At 41.2% G+C, this 21,497-nt stretch overlaps 1 protein-coding gene across 2 annotated transcripts in view; it reads right to left on the bottom strand.

Annotated features, from left to right (window-relative positions):
* Positions 1–21,497, bottom strand: part of LOC140479765 (potassium channel subfamily T member 2) — a 723,557-nt gene that overhangs the window by 242,753 nt on the left and 459,307 nt on the right. For both annotated transcript variants that reach the window (XM_072573900.1, XM_072573901.1), the window contains one exon: positions 15,864–15,975. In XM_072573900.1, the coding sequence (XP_072430001.1) occupies positions 15,864–15,975 (112 nt within the window). The remainder of the gene's footprint in view (positions 1–15,863; positions 15,976–21,497) is intronic.

Genomic DNA, 21,497 nt, shown 5'->3' with positions numbered 1-21,497 from the left:
GTAAGTTGTACAAAGAATCCTCAAGGAGGAAAGTGAGATAGAGAGGCAATGGAATGTAGGGTGGAAATTCCAGAGCTTTAGGACTAAGCAATGGAAGGCATGGATACCAAAGATGGAGCAATCATTATTGAGAATGCATGACAGGTCAGAACTAGAAGGTTGCAGAAAATACAGAAGGATGTGGATTTGGAGGTGCAACAGAAGAAGGGAAGGGAAAGGTCATGAAGGGATTTGGAAATAACGACGAGTATTTTAAAAGCCAGGCGCTGTGTGACATGGAATTTAAGAGTTGTACAGCACAGAAACAGACCCTTCAGTCCAACTTGTCCATGTCGACCAAATAGTCTAAATTAACCTAGTCCCATTTGACAGCATTTGGTCCACATCCCTCTGAACCCTTCCTATTCATATACCGATCCAGGTGCCTTTTTAAATGTTGCAATTGTACCAGCCTCCACCACTTGTTGTTTGTAAAATACAGGGGTAATGAGGGATACAGGTGGCAGGTAGAATGTAGGAGGATCTACCAAGATGCTTTTGAATAATAAAGTCTGGATGTAATGAAGGCATGAATGATGGTAGCGGCAGATCAACTCAGACTGGGTGAAGTTGAGCTGTACTGCAGAGTTGGAAACAGTCTTCAAAATGGTATGAATGAAGTCAAAAGCGCTTCTGGGTTTCTGATGTCACAACAAGATTGCCAAATGATTGGCTTAATTTCAAACTGTTGTCAGGGAGCTGGAAGGAGTTGGTACTGAGGGAAATGAATTTGAAGTGGGGATTGAAGACAATGACATCAAGTCTTCCCAATATTTTATTAGAGGAAATGTCCACTCTTCTTGCACTGACTGCCAGCTAGTCATCTGATCTTTTACCAACAGTGCACCAACCTTGTGATGAGGCACAGCTGGCTGTCATTGGCATATGTCTGAAAACTAACTCCACATCTTTTGATTTTACCAGGCGACAACATCTGGATGACAAATAGAAAAAATATAATGCGGTAATACCCACCTCACTGTCTCAGAAATCAAGAGCTCTTTCTTACTCTTGGGAGATTTGGTTCAGAAATCATAAGCCAATGCAACTGGACACTCGTTTGATAAATTCCATTTATGGTTTGTTTAATTTCTTTTTAGGTCAGAGTTGCTTACCAAAAGATTTTGCAAAACTTCACCTGTTATTCCAGAAAATACTTAAGAATAATTTGCCCTCCCACCATTGTAGAATGAAGCAGCATGGAAAGAGACAATTTGAACCTTTATCCCAAAGCAAGCTTTTTGACAGAGTTATCACTGCTTGCCCTCTAAACATTTCTATTAAAATGTTTATCCCATTCCACGCCACTGGTCCAATTTGAGGCACAACCTCTCACTAGCAAACATTTAAACTTGCATCTTAACTAAGTGGCCTTCAGACAGCTATTCACCCTTTAAGGACATCGGAGATGAGCACAATCTTGTTTACACCCCATATTAGCACACAAAGACGTAGGTACATAAACATTAGTCCTTACCTGTTTGCACTTCCCAGTAGACATCATTCGATAGCTACTCATTTGCTAAACCTCCATCTGACCTCTCTTCTCCAGTGCATATGGTCACGAGACCAATTGAGGTCCCTCATACCATCAAGCGAGACTTGCCAAATGGGGAACAGGCACAGGAACAGATCATCGTGCCTTCTGAACGTAGACAGATTATTAGTCACGCACAATGTCTTGTGAAAGAGTAATTGTGCTTGTTCCATATTTCCCAATTTTGGCTATATCCTCACAACCTCTTCATCCTGAAGTCCTTTTTCATTGTCTTTAAAAATTATTAACAGTATCTGCTTCCAACTCTTTCATTCCAGATCCTGACAGATCTAGACTAAAAGAAATTTCAATGTCTTTCCCCTCTAATTTAAATGTTTTGTGTATGTTTTATAGGTGTCTTTTGTTTAGGCTATACAGTAACACTGGAATCAAACATGACAAGTCTTGAAGATGTGTGTTTAAGTTCATTGTTTAAAACCAAGGCAAATTGTTGGAACGATGTTCCAGTGATGCCAATGTTAGTTGGATGAATCAGTTTAATTCTTGTTAGGTTTGCTGTCTAAACTTTCTTACAATGTTCAAGCAATTCCAAGTTAAATTGGTGTCACCTAATGACAACATTCTATAACCTTGATAGGCCATGGATCATGGATCTGAACCTTTAGCTGAATTAGACAATAGCATGTTTTGCAATTTCAACAGCAGACTGGACACTAACGTATCACCTCAATTATTTGAATCATTCACTTTCATGATGCAATAAAGGCTATTGAGAACAGTAGCACAGTAGTAGTGTCCCTACCTCTTGATCAGAAGACCTGGGTTCAAGTCTCACCTACTCCAGAGGTATATCATTGCAGGTTGATTTAAAGATATCTATAAAGGTCTCCAAGCTGGCTAAGATGGGAATCCACCATGTCCAACCTAAATAATTATTATCATTTTACACAGAATACCTTTACCAACATTAATATGTTGCCTGTAACAGGTTAAGAGCAAACAAGCTAGCTTCTGAGAACATTAAGCTTTGTAAATGACAGCTGTAGTTTAATGGACAAACTTGGATTTTTTTTGTTGTTTACAGCCCTGTAAGAATGTATATTTATGATATTGCTCAACAATGTGCACAGTAATTGAAATATTCTGCTCCCTCTGTTCATTAGGAGAAAGTTAGGACTACAGATGCTGGAGAGTCAGAGTCAAAAAGCGTGGTGCTGGAAAAACACAGACGGTCAGGTGGCGTCCAAGCATCGACATTTTGAGCATAAGCACTTCATCGGGATACTCGAAACGTCAACTCTCCTGCTCCTTTGATACTGCCTGACCAGCTGTGCTTTTTCAGTGCCTCACTTTTTGATCCCTCTGTCCTTTGATATCAGCAGCTCCTCTAATTGGCTGCTTTCTTTGACTTATTTCATTGTTTCATGAACAGTGGTTACCACATTCATTCAATATCACAGGCAGTGCATAACTATTGACTGTTTAATCTGAAACTTTATACTTTCTGAAAAGCAAAAAGCACTACTGTTAATGAGAAATTTTCTTTACAACAGGGACATGCTCTTTATAACATGCTCTTTCAGGCCATCTTAAAGGGCCGCTGCTATCTCAAATGTCTTGTCATACTGTTGATAGTATAGCGATCTCTGTCTTCCCTTGGCATAAATTGTGTTATTCCATTGTAGGATATCATATGCAGTCACTAAGATATCCTATTACCAGTGCCAATCGCACCTGACTTGCAGAAATGACAGACAACAAAATCACAATCACAAAATCTTGCATGAGAGAGGAATAATTTTACCCAGAAATTGTCCCACGTGTTTAATTTGCAAAGCTTGCCATGTCTACAGTTGTACTGGCCACTGAGCAGTGTAACCCAGTGGTTCTTAAAGGATCTCTAGAGGCAGTTTAGAAAAGTAAATTTTTCTTCCTGATAAAGGGGAATTTACTTACAAAGCCAAAAGGTGGTAGAACATTTTCTGGCTCCCCAAAAAGCTTCCTTGGCACTACAAGACGAATCTTGCTGCTCTGATGATCTATTCCACACTCACCACTCCTACTCCACCACCCCCCAACCCCCAATCACCACCAACTCCCATTCCCTAACCAGCCCTGGTGCCAGCCAGCTCTCTAAGGTTGGCTGATTTGCAAAAGCCAGTGAGCTGAATGGAAATGCCATTTGAGCATGCAGTGCCCCAGCCTGAAAATGGTTCTGGCTTCCTCAGGGCTGAAACCCTCTGCTTTACCTTTGGGAAAATATTGGCTGAAACCACGTAAAGATCAAAAATCAAAATCAGACATTCATTTTATTTCCTATTGCTTTTACTGAATAAAACCCGCGGGCTAGTTTTGTAACTCTGCATTTTCAGCAAGATTCTGCACTTGGAGGATGCAGGGGTCATGGCTAGAACAATGTAACCTATGTTATTTTGCATTTGTTTCCTTAGTGTGTGACTCCCAACTGGGAGTAAGGGATTTTGCAATTAACAGGTTAATTGCAATAAGCCATTGTGAAGTAACTGAACAGAGACAGTGCAGTTACCATAGAAACCAGCACACTTAAGTGTGGTTCTGAGAAAACTCTTACTGAAAGAGATTTCAAATCTGTAACGTGTTTATTGTGATTAAGCTGAAATACACCTATAACTTGTTACAATATGTAATTCATGGTAAATCATAATTTCCTTGGGTCTGCACTAAGTGATTTGTTTGTTCAAGCATCTCAATATTGCTCTATGCCTGCTCTTTTTAAAAGTATGTCTTCTAAATTTCACCAGTCGCTTCCATTTTAAATTATCTAGTAGTGAATTCAATTCGTACATTTTATTTTGTTAATTAAATTTTATTTAATTTGCATTTATCTGAAAAGCTAAATATATGGATAGCAGTAAGTCATGTAAACCCTTTGAGTGTAAACGTATGAGATTCTATAGGTTCAAAATAATCTATTCATCTCTTTGGCATTGCTATTTCACAAAGGGGATGCCATGTTGCTATGCTACTACTTTGAAAAAGATACTCCAGAGATAGCTCTTCCTGTGATCAGGTGCGAAGATTTAATGCCAATGTATCCTTTCAATCCACCACGAATAATATCCATTAAATCAGTCAGTCAGTCTGTTATTCACAGAGTGCTTTGGTTACACTTCATCACATTCCCCTGTGGAAAGGAGGCTTCAGGTTGACAGCGCACACAACATTCCTCATTCTCAGGAATGCAAAAACACAGCACATGACAGTTATGCAGTAAAAGCAACCACCGCACAATCCTCATGGAGACGAAGTTCCATCTTCACATTGAGAATAACCTCCAACACAGTGCCATGCAACAATCACAGTGCTAAATGGGACAGACTTCAAACTGATCTAGCAATTCAAGACTAGGCATCCCTAAGGTGCTGTGGGCCATCAGCAGCAGCAGAATTGTACTTCAGCACAAGCTGTAACCTCATGACCGGTGTATCCCCCACTCAATCATTATCGCCAAGCCAGGGGATCAACCCTGGTTCAATGGAGAGTGCAGGAGGGCATGCCAGGAGCAGCACCAGACATACCTATGGATGAGGTGTCAACCTGGTGAAACCACTAAACAGGACCACTTGCATGTCAAACAGCATAAGTAGCAAGTGATAGACAGAGCAATGTGATCCCTCAACCAATGATCAGATCTAAGCTCTGCCATCATGCCACATCCAGATGTGCATGGTGGCGCACAACTAAACAGCTCACTGAGGAGGAGGCTCAACAAATGTCCCCATCCTCAATGATGGAAGAGCTCAGCATGTCAATGCAAAAGATAAGGCTGAAGCTTTTGCAGCAATCTTCAGCCCGAAGTGCTGTGTGGATGAGCCTTCAATGGTCCCCAGCATTACAGATACCAGTCTTCAGCCAATTTGATTCACTCCAAGTGATATCAAGAAACAACTGGAGACACTGGATACTGCAAAAGCTACAGATCATGACAACATTCCGCAATAGTACTGAAGACTTGTGCTCCAGAACATGCTGCTCTCCTAGACAAGCTGTTCCGATATAGTTACAACACTGGCATCTTCCCTACAATGTGGAAAATTGCCCAGGTGCGTCCTATACACAAAAAGCTGGACAAATCCAACCTAAACAGTTGCCGCCCCATCAGTCTACTGTCGATTACCAGTAGTTTGATGGAAGGTGTCATCAACAGTGCTCAACAATAGCTTGTTCAATGACACCCAGTTTGGGTTCCACTAGGGCCACTCAGCTCCTGACTTCATTACAGCCTTGGTTCAAACATGGACAAAAGAGTTGTATTTCAGAGGTGGGGTGAGAGTGACAGCCCTTAACATCAAGGTTGCATTCGACTGGGTGTGACATGAAGGACCCCAAGCCAAACTGGAACCAGTGGGGATCCGGGAGCAAACTCTCTGGTGGTTCGAGTCATACCTGATGTATAGGAAGATTATTGTGGTTGTTGGAGGTCAGTCATCTCAGCTCCAGGACATCTCGGCAGGAGCTCCTCAGGATAGTGTGCGAGGCCGAACTATCCTCAGCTACTCCATCAATGACCTTCCCTCCATCACAAGGTCAGAAGGTGAAATGCGTGCTGATGATTACACAATGTTCAGCACCATTTGTGACTCCTCAGATACTGAAGCAGTCCATGTTCAAATGCAACAATATCTGGACAACATCCAGGCTTGGGCTGACAAGTGACAAGCAACATTTGTGCCACACAAATGCCAGGCTATCACCAACAGGAGACTATCTAACCACCCCCCCTTGATGTTCAATGGTGTAGCTATCACTGAATTCCCCACTATCAACATTCTGGGGCTACCATTGATCAGAAACTCAACCAATCTCACCACATAAACACAGTGGCTACAAGAACCAGTCAGAGGCTAGAGTAACTCACCTCCTGACTTCCCAAAACCTGTCTACTAACTACAAGTGACAAGTCAGGAGTGGGATGGAATATTCCTCACTTACCTGGATAAGGACAACTACAACAGCATTCAAGTAGCTTGATACCATCCACAAGCATCCACTCCCTCCACCACTGATGTTCAGTAGCAGCAGTGTGTACTATCCAGATCCTTACACAGCACCTTCCAACCCATAATCACTTCCATCTAGAAGGCCAAAGGCAGCAGATACATGGGAACACCACCACCTGCAAGCTCCCCCTCCAAGCCACTCGCCGTCTTGCCTTGGAAATATATTGCCGTGCCTTCCCTGTCAGTGGCTCCAAGTCCTGGAACTTCCAGCCTAATGGCATTGTGGGTGAACCCACAGCAGGGGGACTTCAGCAGTTCAAGGAGGCAGCTCACCATCAGCTTCTCAAGGGCAACTAGGGACGGGAATAAATGCTGGCCAACCAGCGATGCTGATAAATAAAAGATATACAGACTGCGGAACACCAGGTTCCTCCTCCTCCTACCATCCTGCCACAGGCAAAGCCTGGCCTGCTCAACAGGGTAGCCATCCTTGCAATTCCTTTGTGCAGCAGCATGCCCCTTTTCCCACCAAACAGGAGGCTGGCTGCTACACATCTGTGTCACTTGCCTACATTTTGCCCAGGAACATCACTTTACTCAGCAATCCATGCCCTCCCCATCACTTACCAGCCTCATCGAAGACAATAAAATAGGTGCCAGTTATTTTGTAGGTTGATGAAATAAATATTTTTTGACATATAATATTTTTCACCAAATGCAGTCACAAAGTGCACAAAACTGATTGAAGGGGTTAAACATTCAGTTGCTTGTGCTTCATGTTATCCAAAATGGAAGCTAGAATCTGTGATTCATCCAAAATATCTCTTCTGGGGGATGAATACATTTTTAAGAGTATAATTTGGAGGAAAACAATTGACTTTTGGAAAAGTATGAACAAATTAATTAACATGATTCTATTTTCCAATGAAGTAATGGAGCAAGTCACTGAAGGCTTTGCACTTGGTGGTGTGTAATTGGGCCTTTTAAATGGGTTTGACTAAGCACTGCACAATACATTTGCAAGACTGGAATTAAAGGGCCCACATGAGGTGGCACGGTGGCTCAGTGGTTAGTACTGCTGCCTCACAGGGCGAGGGACCTGGGTTTGATTCCTGCCTTGGGCGACTGACTGTGTGGAGTTTGCACATTCAGCCTGTCTCTGCGTGGGTTTCCTCCGGGTGCTCTGGTTTTGACTCACAGTCCAAAAGATGTGCAGGTCAGGTGAATGGGCCATGCTAAATTGCCAAGTCAGGGTAAATATAGGGTAGGGGAATGGGTCTGGGTGGGTTACTCTTCGGAGGTTCAGTGTGGACTTGTTGGGCCGAAGGGCCTGTTTCCATACTGTAGGATTCTAATCATATATGATTGACTGAAGGACAGAAAGTAGATAATCTTAGAATAGAATCCCTACAATATAGAAACAGATCCTTTGCCCAAACAAGTCCACACCAATCCAGATGCATCCTCCCACCCTATTGCTCTATATTTACCCCTGACCAGTGCACCCAACCTACACATCCATGAACACTGTGGGCAATTTAGCTAATCCACCTCACCTGCACAGCTTTGGATTGTGGGTGGAAACTGGAGCACCAGGAGGAAGTGCACACAGACACGGGGAGGATGCACAAACTCCACACAGACAGTCTTCCAGGCTGGAATCAATCCCAGATCCCTGGCGCTGTGAGGCATCAGTGCTAACCACTGAGCCACCGGTAAAATGTTTTTTTTAACCACATGGGATTATTTATATTGCAACATTAGGGAGTGCAATAACTTATGGGGTGGAAACATATCGGGGTCTGATCGATGTTGGCTATGGTGAAAGATATTATAACACCAGCCACTCAGGCCTCCTCGCCATATTCCTAAGTATCTCCAACTTTCCAAAAACCTCCTTGTCACCACATCAAATTCCTTGATCCCTAAACTCAAGCAGCATTGTGTCATCCTCCACTTGCTTCACTATTGGCAGCCATCCCGACCACCATTCCTGTAAAAATCAACACTTCCATTAGGTTTGTGCTCACTCTCTTAATGTGGCTTGACATCCATTTCTGTCTGGTAGTGATTCCTTGAAAGATTCCTGACACATTTTCTTTCTATTTTAAAGGCATAAAAACATAAATGCAAATTGTTGTTTATGGTGTCTTTTTATTCAACTCTGAATGGGTAGTTAAAGTACTGAATTCAAGATATTCAAGCATAATGGGTTCTCAAAAGACAAATAATAAAATAATGCTCTTGTTTATGCTTAGAAGAAATAATCAGTAAAAATCTTCAAAGAACACCCTAGTACAAGGATATAAACAAAGCACAAACGTCGAAAAGCTCCACAATTTCAGATGAGATACAATTAAATGCAGAATTCTATCATGTCAATGTCTCACAGTTAAGTCCTACAAATGTAACAATTAAGGCAGTTTCCATGACAACATTGGCTCGCTTAGAAAAACTGTGAACTTCATATATTACATGTTTTAATGCAATTTAAATAAATAAAAACAAGTAAACCACTTCACAGGTGTACTCTGTCTAAATGTTGATAACATTCAGCTGTCAAGAACTGAGGAGGTTTCAAAACTGCATGGAATAATTGGGTTCAATCAGTTTTTATAAATAAGAATGTCTTCAAGAAGTGGCTTGTCTGCCTAAAAACTGATGCATAATGAACATAACACAAAAGAGCTGTATGTCACGAAGCCAAACAGAGCTAATAAAAAAAAGCCAGCAGAGTCCCCATTCTTTTTCTTTCTGCCAACTCTGAAGGTTAGTGAAGCCTTCTCTGTTTTAGATTATCTTAGAAAGTAGCAAGCATTTCCTTATCTGCTTTCCACATAGCTACTTTGTGTAGAATGACAGGTGTACCTTTAAATCTGGACAATGCCAGACAAACATGAATCCACATCAGAATTCACAACTGAACTAACCTGTAAAGCGGGGAAAAGAACCTTACCATAACAACCATACTTTCATAATGTACATTACGCATCACTTTAGCATGTTTTCAGTCCAGTAGAAACAGTCTGTCACTGATTGCTGATGGGCTGTCATGTAAATGAAATCAAAAATTTAAAATCCTCAAAATGTGTGCAATAGCATTGGAAAATAATTCATTTACCATATCGAAGACGAGTGCTTTTAGCAGTTGAACAATAATCTTCTGTTTTATCTCATGTGAAAGGGATGACAGTCCGACACAATGCATGAAGTGATACCTAGAAACTCTTTTACAATGGATGTTTTTGCTGATAGAGTTTAGACAATCTGCCTAATGCTTAAAAATCACACAACACCAGGTTATAGTCCAACAGGTTTAATTGGAAGCACACTAGCTTTCGGAGCGACGCTCCTTCATCAGGTGATTGTGGAAAGGAGCGGCGCTCCAAAAGCTAGTGTACTTCCAATTAAACCTGTTGGACTATAACCTGGTGTTGTGTGATTTTTAACTTTGTACACCCCAGTCCAACACCAGCATCTCCAAATCATGCCTAATGCTTGATAGTGTTGGTCTGTATTCTGTTGTAAATTTTGTAGCAGAATCAGGCTCTCCAGAGTTCAGGCTTAGGACTTTAATGCTTTCCAAAGAAGGAGCTATATCCACTAAGAAAACTTTTTTCTGTGCAGGGGCATCAACTAATCATGTGTCTTCTCTACCATCCTAAACTCGCCTTATTAACAATGCACTACACCCTTATGCTTGTCTGATGCTATCATGATTCTACCAATCCCACAAGTGAAAGTCCTTGCCCCTTTTGGAATATCCTGGGATTGCAGATGCTGGCACCATCTTTGATCCCCAGGCATGCACCTAGTCAAGCGTTGGTATTCCATAGATGCCCCAGCTCCAGATCAATGCTTCTCATGGCACTGAGATGACACAGCTGACACTTCCTTGCACATGTAACTATACTATCACTGTTTAAGCACAAAGCCACACAGCTCCTCTCTCCTTAGCTTTGTCTCATCGTATGACCCTCTAAGGACTCTGCTCTACTCTTTATACAATGCCCGCTGGATAAGGATAAGATGCTGGGTTCAAACCCATCACTTTTATTCAGCAACAAGAAAAGGAAACAAAATGAAACAAACAGACTGAAGTTGCATTTGCCTTTCGGAACAGAAACGGGCTGCTACGTCTGTAAAGAACCAACAAATGTACAGTCAATGAACAAAGAAGGGGGATCCAATTAATCCCTCCTCATTTGTAAGATGAATGACTTGGAGTATCCCATCCGGAACTGTAATGAATTGGGGACAAACCAGGAGTGTGATGAAATGCTTCCTACTTGCCTGGACGGGTGCAGCTGCAACAACACTCAAGAATCTTGACACCTTCCAGAACAAAGAAGTCCACTTGAATAGAACCCCTTCCCCACCTTTAACATTCACTTCCACACCATTGACACATGTTAGCAGCAGAACCACTGACAAGAACACGGAGACACCTCATCAAGTCTCATTCAACAGTAAGGAGAAAGTGAGGACTGCAGATGCTGGAGATCAGAGCTGAAAATGTGTTGCTGGAAAAGCGCAGCAGGTCAGGCAGCATCCAAGGAGCAGGAGAATCGACGTTTCGGGCATAAGTCCTTCTTCAGGAATGAACAAAGAATGAACAAAGGAACAGGAAGATTCCTGAAGAAGGGCTCATGCCCAAAACGTCGATTCTCCTGCTCCTTGGATGCTGCCTGACCTGCTGCACTTTTTCAGCAACACATTTTCAGCTCATTCAACAGTAACCCTATAGTGACTGCTACCAGTTACAGGGACAAGGGCAGCAGATACATGGGAACACTACCACATGCAAGTACACCTTCAAGCCACAAATCATCCTGACTTGCAACCATATTGCTGCTCCTTCACCAATGTTGGGCCAAAATCCTGAACATCCCTCCTAACAGCACTGTGGGAGTCCCTTCATCCCAACAACTGCTGTGCTTCAAGAAGGCAGTTCATCTCATGGTCTCTGGAGAAATTAGGAACGGGCAATAAAGGCTGGCTTAGCTAGCAATGCCCACATTTTGTAAATGAATAGGTTTTTCTTTTAAAAAGTTAACTCTGATGTATTGAGATGTCACATGGAGAAGGCAATGGGGTACTTTTAGCTTCCAAAGCTGCTTAAGAAGATACAAGGATGCAACATATCCTTTTGTTTGCAGGGTTACTGGCTGCCTTTGTCCCGATGAGTGGAAGATGGAAAGCTTTGGCAACTTTATCTCTTCGAAACGATTGATTGATTGTTCAATCTGACAAAATCACTGTGTGCAGCATACTAATTACCTTTCCCCTCAGTGTGCTTTTTATTAAACTTGTGAGAATACACTCAGCATTTAACAACACAAGTTTGAATAGAGCTCTTTTATAGCTCGATTTGGTGGAAAGACACTCAACAGAAATCCTGAAACGAGGAGCACAACCAGATATTAACGCTTAGTGCAACCTGAGCCAATACAGATGGTCTGAGCATAAATAGTACTGTGTTAAGAATAGGAAGATTTTCATTCAGAAAACACATTCAGTTTGCATTAAACACAAGCATTATTTTGTTGGACTGATAAATTCCTCATGTGGTTTGACCTTATTTGTGCTTTTCATCAATTATGCACCAAGAGTCTCAATTGAGCTCTGCATTCCTACCACATTATGGGTGGCACGGTGGGACAGTGGTTAGCACTGCTGCCTCACAGCGCCAGAGACCCGGGTTCGATTCCCGCCTCACACAACTGACTGTGTGGAGTTTGCACGTTCTCCCCGTGTCTGCGTGGGTTTCCTCCGGGTGCTCCAGTTTCCTCCCACAGTCCAAAGATGTGCAGGTTAGGTGAATTGGCCTTGCTAAATTGCCCGTAGTGTTAGGTAAGGCGTAGATGTAGATGTAGGGGTATGGGTGGGTTATGCTTCGGCGGGGCGGTGTGGACTTGTTGGGCCGAAGGGCCTGTTTCCACACTGTAAGTAATCTAATCTAATCTAATCAGTCGTGAACGGTACTAGTAAAAACTGATAAGGGACGGCTCCACCAATATCCCCATTCTCTATGAAGTGGGGGGTGCGCAGCACATCAGTGCAAAAGACAAGGCTGATGCATTTATTTTAGGTCTGCACTCAATGGAGTTTAGAAAGGTGAGGAGAGATCTGATTGAAACTGACAGAATGTGGAGAACTAGCAGAATAGGCTAGAACCCAAGGGCAAAGCCCCAGAGAGGAGAGATGGCCCATTAGAGCTGAGATGAGGAGGGTGGCTAATCTATGGAATTACTTGCTGCAGAGGGCTGTGAAATCCAAATCACTGAGTCTATTGAAGTCAGATTTAGATAGGTTCTTGATGGGTAAGAGGATGAAGGTTTACAGGAGAAGATGGAAGACCAGCCTGATCGAATGGCAGTGCAGACTTGGTGGTCTCCTGCTGCTCCTATATCTTATGGCCTTGAGACAATTATCCTCAATCGAAAGTGCTGAGTGGATGATCCAAATCAACCACCTCCGGAGGTTTCCAGCATGAGAGATGCCAGTCTTCAACCAATTTGTTTCACCAGTTTTATATCAAAACATTATTGCAAAAGATAAATCCAAAGACATGCAGGTTAGGTGGATTGGCCATAGGGAATGCAGGGCTACAGGGTTAGGAGGTGGGTTCGGGTGGGATGCTGTTTGAAGGGTTGGTGTGGACTCGATGGGCTGAATGGCCTGATTCCACACAGTAGGGATTTTTAAAAAAATTCTATTCTACTGGAAAGTCTATAGGTCTTGACAAATAGTCTGGCAATAGTAATGAATATTCAGGGTTGTGTCCTAGGCTCAACCATCTTCAGTTGCTTCATCAATAACATTCCCTCTATCATAAGGTTAAAAGTGGCGATATTCGCCTGTGGTTCCACAATGTTCAGCACCATTCACAACTCCTCAGACACTGAAGCAGTCCACATTCAAATGCAACTGGACAATATCCAGGCTTTGGCTGACCAGTGGCAAATAGCCACAAGATCATCTCCAACAAGAAAGAATCTAACCATTATCTTTGGACATTCAATGGATTTACCACCACTGAATCCCTCACTATAAACAAGGATTGCTGGCCAGCCAGCAACATCCACATCTTACAAATGAATAAATAAAAACTATCAATGTCCTGGAGTTTTTGTTGACTAGAAACTGAACTGGACTAGCCATATAAAAACTGCAATTAAAGAACAGGTCAGAGGCTTGGAATCTTGCAGTGAGTAACTTACCACTTGACTGCCAAAAGCCTGTCGCTTATCTACAAGGCAAAGTCAGGAGGGTGATGGAATGTGTACCATCTACAAGATGCGCTGCAGAAATTCACCAAGGCTCCTTAGATTGCGTCTTCCAAACCCATAACCACTCCCATCTAGAAAGAAAAGGGCTGCAGATCCATGGGAACACCACCACCCGCAAGTTCCCCTCCAAGCCACTCACCATCCTGACTTGCTGCTTCTTTGCTGTCACTGAGTCAAAATCCTAGAATACCACCTTAATGGCATTATGGGTCTATCTACATCAAATGGACTGCAACGTTTCAAGAAGGCAGTTTGCCAACTTTTTCTCAACCTCATCAAAGGTAGGCAATAAGTGCTGGGTCAAGCCAGCACATTCACATCCCATAAGTGAATGAATAAAGAAAAAGAGAATTTCACAATTGCTCTTTAGCATTCAATGGAGCATTATCACCAAACTCCCTATACTGGGAGTTATCATTGACCAGAAACTAGACTGGACGAGGTAATAAATGCTGTTTAGTCAGCAATACCCACAATCCATGAAAATGAAAGCTTATTGGAGCGAAAAACAAAAAAGGCCACATTTTGGTTTTCTCAATTAGACATAAATTAATTAATGAGTTCACCTTTACTGATGCTATGTGGATGAAATCTCATATTGATTGGGACATTTTGCTTTTTGTTTATCTTTTGTAAACTGGTCGGATTTTAAACTCAGGAGAGAATAAGGCTATAGTGTCAACTGGTAGAGACAGTATCAATGGAGATGCTCTGTAAACTGATCCAAAACATGAACTGTTAAAAACTGTGAACTGCTGAACCACAATTTCTCAAACATTTTGTAAAGATCTTTGACTGACAAACTTGAAATAAACTAAACTATACAAACAAAGGGCTATCTTGTCACCATGACAATTGAACTGGGAATGATGACAGCAGACATCCATTAAGAGCGCACATTTCAAACAGAAGTGGTTTTGAGCTTACCCTGAAGCAGGCTATTTTCTGAAACATATGGAGTGGTAGCCTTCTCAACACAAATTGCTCCCAGCAGACAGAACCACCCTAATAAAGTGTGAGTTCGAGATAGGTTTAATGCACTGATGTGCTGAGATGTGCCCCTTTCTAATGTTGAATTTATCCTTCAACTTAAAGAGCCAAAGTGTTTATTTGATTATGTTACAGGTCCACAGGCCTTAAAAGCACAAGTAGGCCATTTAGCCCCTGGAGCCTGTGTTCCACCACTCAATAAGATCATGGCTGATTTGATTATGACGCCAACTCCACTTTCAGTCCAAAGATGTTGACTGATTTGTCTATTAAAAATGAATAATTTGAATGACCCAGCCTCTGTTGTCTTCTGTGGAAATGGTTTCTATGCACTGATGACATTCAGAAAATAAAATCTCATTTTCATTCAAAAATGGAAAGTTGATTTTTTAAAATTGTGTCCTCTAGTTCTAGTTTCTCCCACATATATTCTCTCACTGTCCACTCTATCAATTTCACGCAGGATTCTTGTATGTTTCAACAGGGTCACTTCTCATTGTTCTAATTCTCAGATAGATACTGAAGAGAGAAGTGACAATAGTCATTGCTAGAGGAATCTCTCTCCACATTAATGTACTTAAAAGTACAAATTAACCACTACTAAAAAGTTCTGACCTCACAACTTCTGGATATGTTACAGATGCTTCATGATACTGCACTGGAAAAGTACTGCATTATAGTATGTCCTGAGGCATAAATGGCACTAAATGGATTGCCAGTTTCTGTCTTTCTGAGCTTCTTCATTTCTTAGTTTCTATCTTTATGTTCAAGAATGTTAACTGATACAGGATGGATTATAAAAATCACAGCAACATAATTTCCAGGATTCACAGAAAGCATTGACAAAAATGTTTAATTCCTTTTGTATTGTTCTAAGTGAGTATGGAGTAAGTTTCTGATGCTACTGTTTGGAAACAGGCACTTGCATCGTCAAAAAATAGAAATATCAATAATTGCCAACATTAATGATCTAACCACATGTTTTTTTTAAAACACAGCTACATTATGCATAAGATCAAAATGCAGATTTCAGGAAAAATAAAAATATAGAAGAATAATTCTCACCTTTTCAAGTTTAGACAAAGCCAGTGAATAGCAGTCTTTAGCCCTGAACTGCATGAATCGCATATTGGCTGGATGTGTCAATTCTGTGATAATACTAAGACTGGAGAATAACCTACATGTAGAAGAAAAATGGAGAAGACATGATTGGTCATTGCTGGGTTATACTCATATCAACTAAAATTACGAAAATTTAAACATAGCAATTTGTTTTCTTATAGTAATCCAAACCATGATTCTAGTGACACCTAAAGAAACAAGTATCCCATCAATTTATGTGGATTTATAATTAAAATGAATAATAGGGCATAATTGGCTTCATGTGATGCCCAGCTATCCACTGACCTGGCCATCCTCAGAGGGCATGGTGAGCACAAGGAGAAAGTCCCCAGGAAGGTCTGAGGTCACAAAGTGTGAAATGTGGAGAATAGCCCATGGATAGGTATGGGCATGAACAGAGAACATAGAAGGTACTTGGGCCACCTTTGTTTCCACTCAACAGGCAAGACAACATGGTCACGACGAACACAGTTGAATTGTTCATGCTGTCCATTACCATCTGGATGATGGAGAGGGGTGCAGCTTTTGGCAAAGCCATAGATCTGGCAAAGCTGCTGCAGGATCTTGCTCTCAAAATTGCACCCCTTATCCCATTGACTGCCAAAAAACATAACAGGGGATTTGTACACACATATGGCTCAAAATTCATTCAGGAGGGATTCTTCATACTGCTGGTGTCAGGTCAATACAAACAGGAAGGGAAATTAAGGATCAATAAGAACTACATACTGTCCACTATGTACATGAAAGAACACTATGGACTACACTACACTGAGGAATTCCTTTATCTGCCTGCCCTCCCATCCTATTAGCAAAGACACTGTTTTGTTTCCAGTGATAGTCCATTTGACTGCTCCAGTTGCCCTCCCTCACCATCACTATCTGTTGCTGGAGGTCCTATTACAGCAAAGAGAGCCTGCTTCCATTTTGAACTACCCTCTCACTTGCTTATGTGCCTTCAGATGCTGTGCACTTTTCATATTGGAAGATGATTGTCATGTCCTCTAGTTTAGGCATCCTGCCCACTGTCCTTAATTAGATAGTCAGCCAAACCCCTCCTCTAACCATTAATTGTCCATACACACTCTAGCCAGTAATAGGCCACCTCATGGAAAATCACTCAGTGACTGTTTCCCACATAGTGTGCTTTTCTGATTGACATTTCAGCCTGGAATTGGAAAACTTCAAGGGTGATAACCTACCCATAGAGGGAATTGTGGTTAATGGGTCAAGCAGTAAAGGAAACAATCTTGGCTGTGGATTTGATGTGAGAAAGGAAGTACAAGTTGACCCTGAGCAGTATGTTAGAGTTAACTTGCTGTGACAGCTGAAAACTTAACCTAGCCACAACAAGAGAGGAATCCTTGCTGGTTGGTAGTTTGGGACACAATAGGATTACAACGTCATCAGCCTCCTTCCCTGAACCCCAATCATTGCAAATATAGCTCTTTGTTGAAAGCATTGTGAAAGTTTGAGGGAATCAAGTCAGGACAATATCACAAAAATAGACAACAATGCAGGAGAGTAATGATGATAGAATGAAGGCAGTGTAAAGATACAAGAGATTGAGCAGAAATGTTAGAGGTAATACTGAGGACGGGATTGTATCCTAAAAGGATTTATATTTTGATGTGGTTTCCTTTTGCTTTAATACAATGAAGAAGAAAATTTAGAAATTATTGTCTTTTCTATCCATGATTTAGTAACAGCCTTCCCTTTACTGAATGGCAAAACAATGGAGAAGCAAGCCTCTTGCCTTTTTTTAAACTGAGGTTTGCAATGTATTTTCTTTATTTAAAGCTTAATAACATAACATTTGATAAAACAGCTGTAGTTCAGTTGGGATTTCAGGTTGCTGACGCCAGGTTGCTAGGAAAATGAGGACCAGATAAAGGAGAGAGCCATGAAATCGACTTTGACCCTAGGTTGCTCACAGAAACAGAAACTAATTAGGATGAAACAAACCTGAGGCTAGAAGTACACAGCAAGCCAGGCAGCATCAGGAGTTGGAGAAGTCAACGTTTCGGGTTTAACCCTTCTTCAAGACTGGGGGTGGGTGTAAGGGGAGATAAAGAAGGTGGGGGGGGAGGTAGTAGTGAGGTAGGGATAAGTGAATGTAGGTCGTGGGTACGACCTGGTTCATCAGTTTGAGGAATGAATCCGGTTGGTTTTTGGAGGGAAAGGTTGATCAGAGGAATGGAAGGGAAGTTATTTGAAACTGGAGAACTCAGTGTTGAGTCTTCGGAGCTGTAGGCTGCCCTGGCAGAAGATGAGGTGTTTTCCTCCAATTTGCGGTTTGGTCCATTGGAATGGAAGAAGCTGTGGATGGCCATGTCGGAAAGGGAGTGGGAAGGGGAATTAAAATGGACGGTGACTGGGATGCTCAGCGAAATATGCCCTGAGTTTACATTTGGTCTCCCACCTATCTATCCCTCACCACTCATACCCTCCGCCCTCCCCACCTCTCCCCTTCATCTGCAACTCCCCCTTACAACCCCTCCCCTCCCAGTTCAGAAGGAGGGTTACACCTGAAATGTTGACTTCTCCACCTTCTGATGCTGCCTGGCTTGCTATGCTGTTCCAACCTCCTGCTTGTCTATCTTGGATTCCAGCATCTGCAGTTTTTTCTGTCTCTAATGAAACAGACCTGAGGCAGATTAATTTCCAGCAGTAGTCAGAACTGCAAGGAGACTGGGACAAACTGTGCAAGTAGTTCAGGCATATTGAGAAGCTGGGTGGTTTCTAACCAGAGCTGACTGTTCAACGCACCTGGATGTCAATGAATGATTGGATGAAGGTGTCCCTTAGGGAAGCTGAGCATCAGGCTTATTATAAATTGAGTGTTGACAGTTCTTGCAGTGACAAGAACCTTTTGCTGATAATTATAACAGTGGGGGTCAAATGGAGTGAGGCAGTTGTCTGAGACCACTTGTTCAAATCATCCATTAGGAAACTGAAGGACCACTGATGGAAGCCAGCATTGTGAAGGACTATGGAACTGTACATTATGCCAAGTGTGTTGGAGGAACTGCCAGTAAACCCATCGGATCTACTTGTATTTAACTAGCTTTTTGAAGCATGAATTATAGTTTGTGTTGATTAATATTTGCCTGTTAGTTAATGTTTAATTTATATTGATTTTGAATTTAAAAATTAAAGCATTGTTAATTGGGTTTTTCTATCGTCATCACTTGGAAAGTTCAGTTCTTTAATGTTATTCATCTCCACAAATGAGTTCAGTTCTTTAATGTTATTCATCTCCACAGATATTATAACAAGAGTCTGACAGTTCCATAGTGCTATATATAGTTTTTGGTACATTTAGATAGTTATTACTATTGCCATTACATCACACTGGTTTTGTAGTCTGTGTAATCAATCTAGTTTACTTTTCACAGTCATGTATTTTCCAACACTGTTAAAATGCTATTGTAGTTTGTAAAAGAAACATAGAAATAAAAAAAACGTAATCAAATGTTGTACTCCTGTAATTAGCCTGTTGTGAAGACACGAGGAAATTCAGCAACCTAATGTTAAAATGAAACAACTTGCTGTGATATAAATTAAGATATGATTCAAATCTTCAAAGCAAAATCTTCACCTTGCCCTTCAGAAACAGAAGAGACAAGAATACCACCTCTTTCAAATTAAATAATCCATGGTAAATGAGTATTATATGCCAAACATTTATTGGTCAGTAAGGACTGAAGAAGCAAGAGAACTCTAGGAATTCAGATGGTGTCATGCAATGTGTGGCCAAAGCTCTTACCACTTGAGGCTTTTTGAACTCTGGTAGGGTTTCATTGAAGTTCACTGGTTCATTTTAATTTTCAGATACTGAACACTGTATGATGTCATAATTTGCTGCAGCATGATAATGAATAACATCTGTCAGTTAGACTTGACCTTTTTTTCCCAATTAGGATGAAATGCCGCTGAAAATGTGAGTGGATAACATGAAGTGAGGAAAATCGAGCATTAGGTATGAGTGAACTGTGAAATTAACAGAGGAAGTTGTATGGTGGCTCATTGATTAGCGCTGCTGCCTCACAGTGCCAGGGACCTGGGTTTGATTTCCGCCTAGGGTGACTGTCTGCATGGAGTTTGCACATTCTCCCCATGTCTGCGTGGGTTTTCTCTGGGTGCTCCGGTTTCCTCCCACAGTCCAAAAATGTGCAGGTTAGGTGAATTGGCCATGCTAAATTGCCCATAGTGTTAGGTGCGTTAGTCAGGGGTAAACATAGGGTAGGGCAATTGGTCTGGGCAGGTTGATTTTCAGTGGGTCGGGGTGGATTTGTTGGGCCGAATCGCCTGTTTCCATACTGTAGGGAATCTAATCTAAGAAGGACCGAAGTGAAGGGTGCAATAAAGTGGATGAATTTATCCTCAAATCAATTAATGAAAAACAGAGGGCGAAACAAAGATCTGGTTCAAAGAATGAAAGAAATAAAAAGGCAAATTAAATGCAAATACAAAATTATTATCTACAACGAAACTAAAACTCAAAATTGAGACTCCGCAATTGTAATTGTTTGGCATCTCAAAGGGGTTGACTGACAATAATTAACACTTCTCATGTGATTAAAAAAGTACCTCAATTGAAATGGACAAGACTGAACTTTGTGATAATGTTAGCTTACATTTACCTCACAAATATAGCTGGTCGGTTCTTTTCGATGAAGAGATGCAATTTATGCAAACCCAACAGCAAGGCATCACACATCTTGGATAGCAAGTTTGGGTTTCAATGTCTGCCATTTGCTAATGTTGCTGCAGCATTTCAACATCAAGAATTATTGAGCTAGTAAGCACTATTAACCTTGTCCGTTTTCAGTGGGAGTAACTATAAATAGCTATATGCTAAAACATGAGGACCAGTAAGTTGGGCAAATTTGTCCTTATTGTAGTTTTGACAGTAAATTTGATAAAATAAGCATAAATACACTGCATAAATAGGACTTCACAATGAATATGTACATTCAGCAAGCAACTGAACTGTGCAATATAGGTCAAGTATATATGGCTTGAATGTTTACCATATAATAACAACATGGAAAAACACTGCAGAATTATGCTCAGCAGTCTTGGTTAATAGAGTTCATTAAGTCATATTATACCGGTCTAACAGAATCCACACCAACAATATGATTATTAACATTATTAATCCATTTCTGCAATTATAAGATACATCTGAAAGTGTTTGACCTAGCAACATTAGAATAAGTTATAATAATGTTCTGTTTAACTACTCAAAAGGATTGGGCAATATGATGATGCAGTTACTGGGAAAAAGAAATGAAACTAAAAATCTAAATTGCATTATGTTCTAAATTAAGCCTGTAAAGGACTTCACTTATTCTTTACTCTGTCCTGACTTGGCTATCCACCTTTTCAACAAATCGGAACTAGGATATTGAAAATTCACCTTCCATTTTCTTGATAGGTACTGAACCATATGACAACCCTAGAGACTGTAGCATTTAAGGAATATTCAAATGAGCACTTGCAATATCAGGTATATAAGGCTACAGGCCAAATGTTAGAAAATGGTATTAGAGTAGATGGTTGTTTTGATTG

This window comes from Chiloscyllium punctatum, chromosome 7 (genome assembly GCF_047496795.1).
Source record: "Chiloscyllium punctatum isolate Juve2018m chromosome 7, sChiPun1.3, whole genome shotgun sequence".
Classification (NCBI taxonomy): domain Eukaryota; kingdom Metazoa; phylum Chordata; class Chondrichthyes; order Orectolobiformes; family Hemiscylliidae; genus Chiloscyllium; species Chiloscyllium punctatum.
Note: the sequence above shows the minus strand (reverse complement) of the source record. Positions and strands in the feature narration are given on the sequence as shown.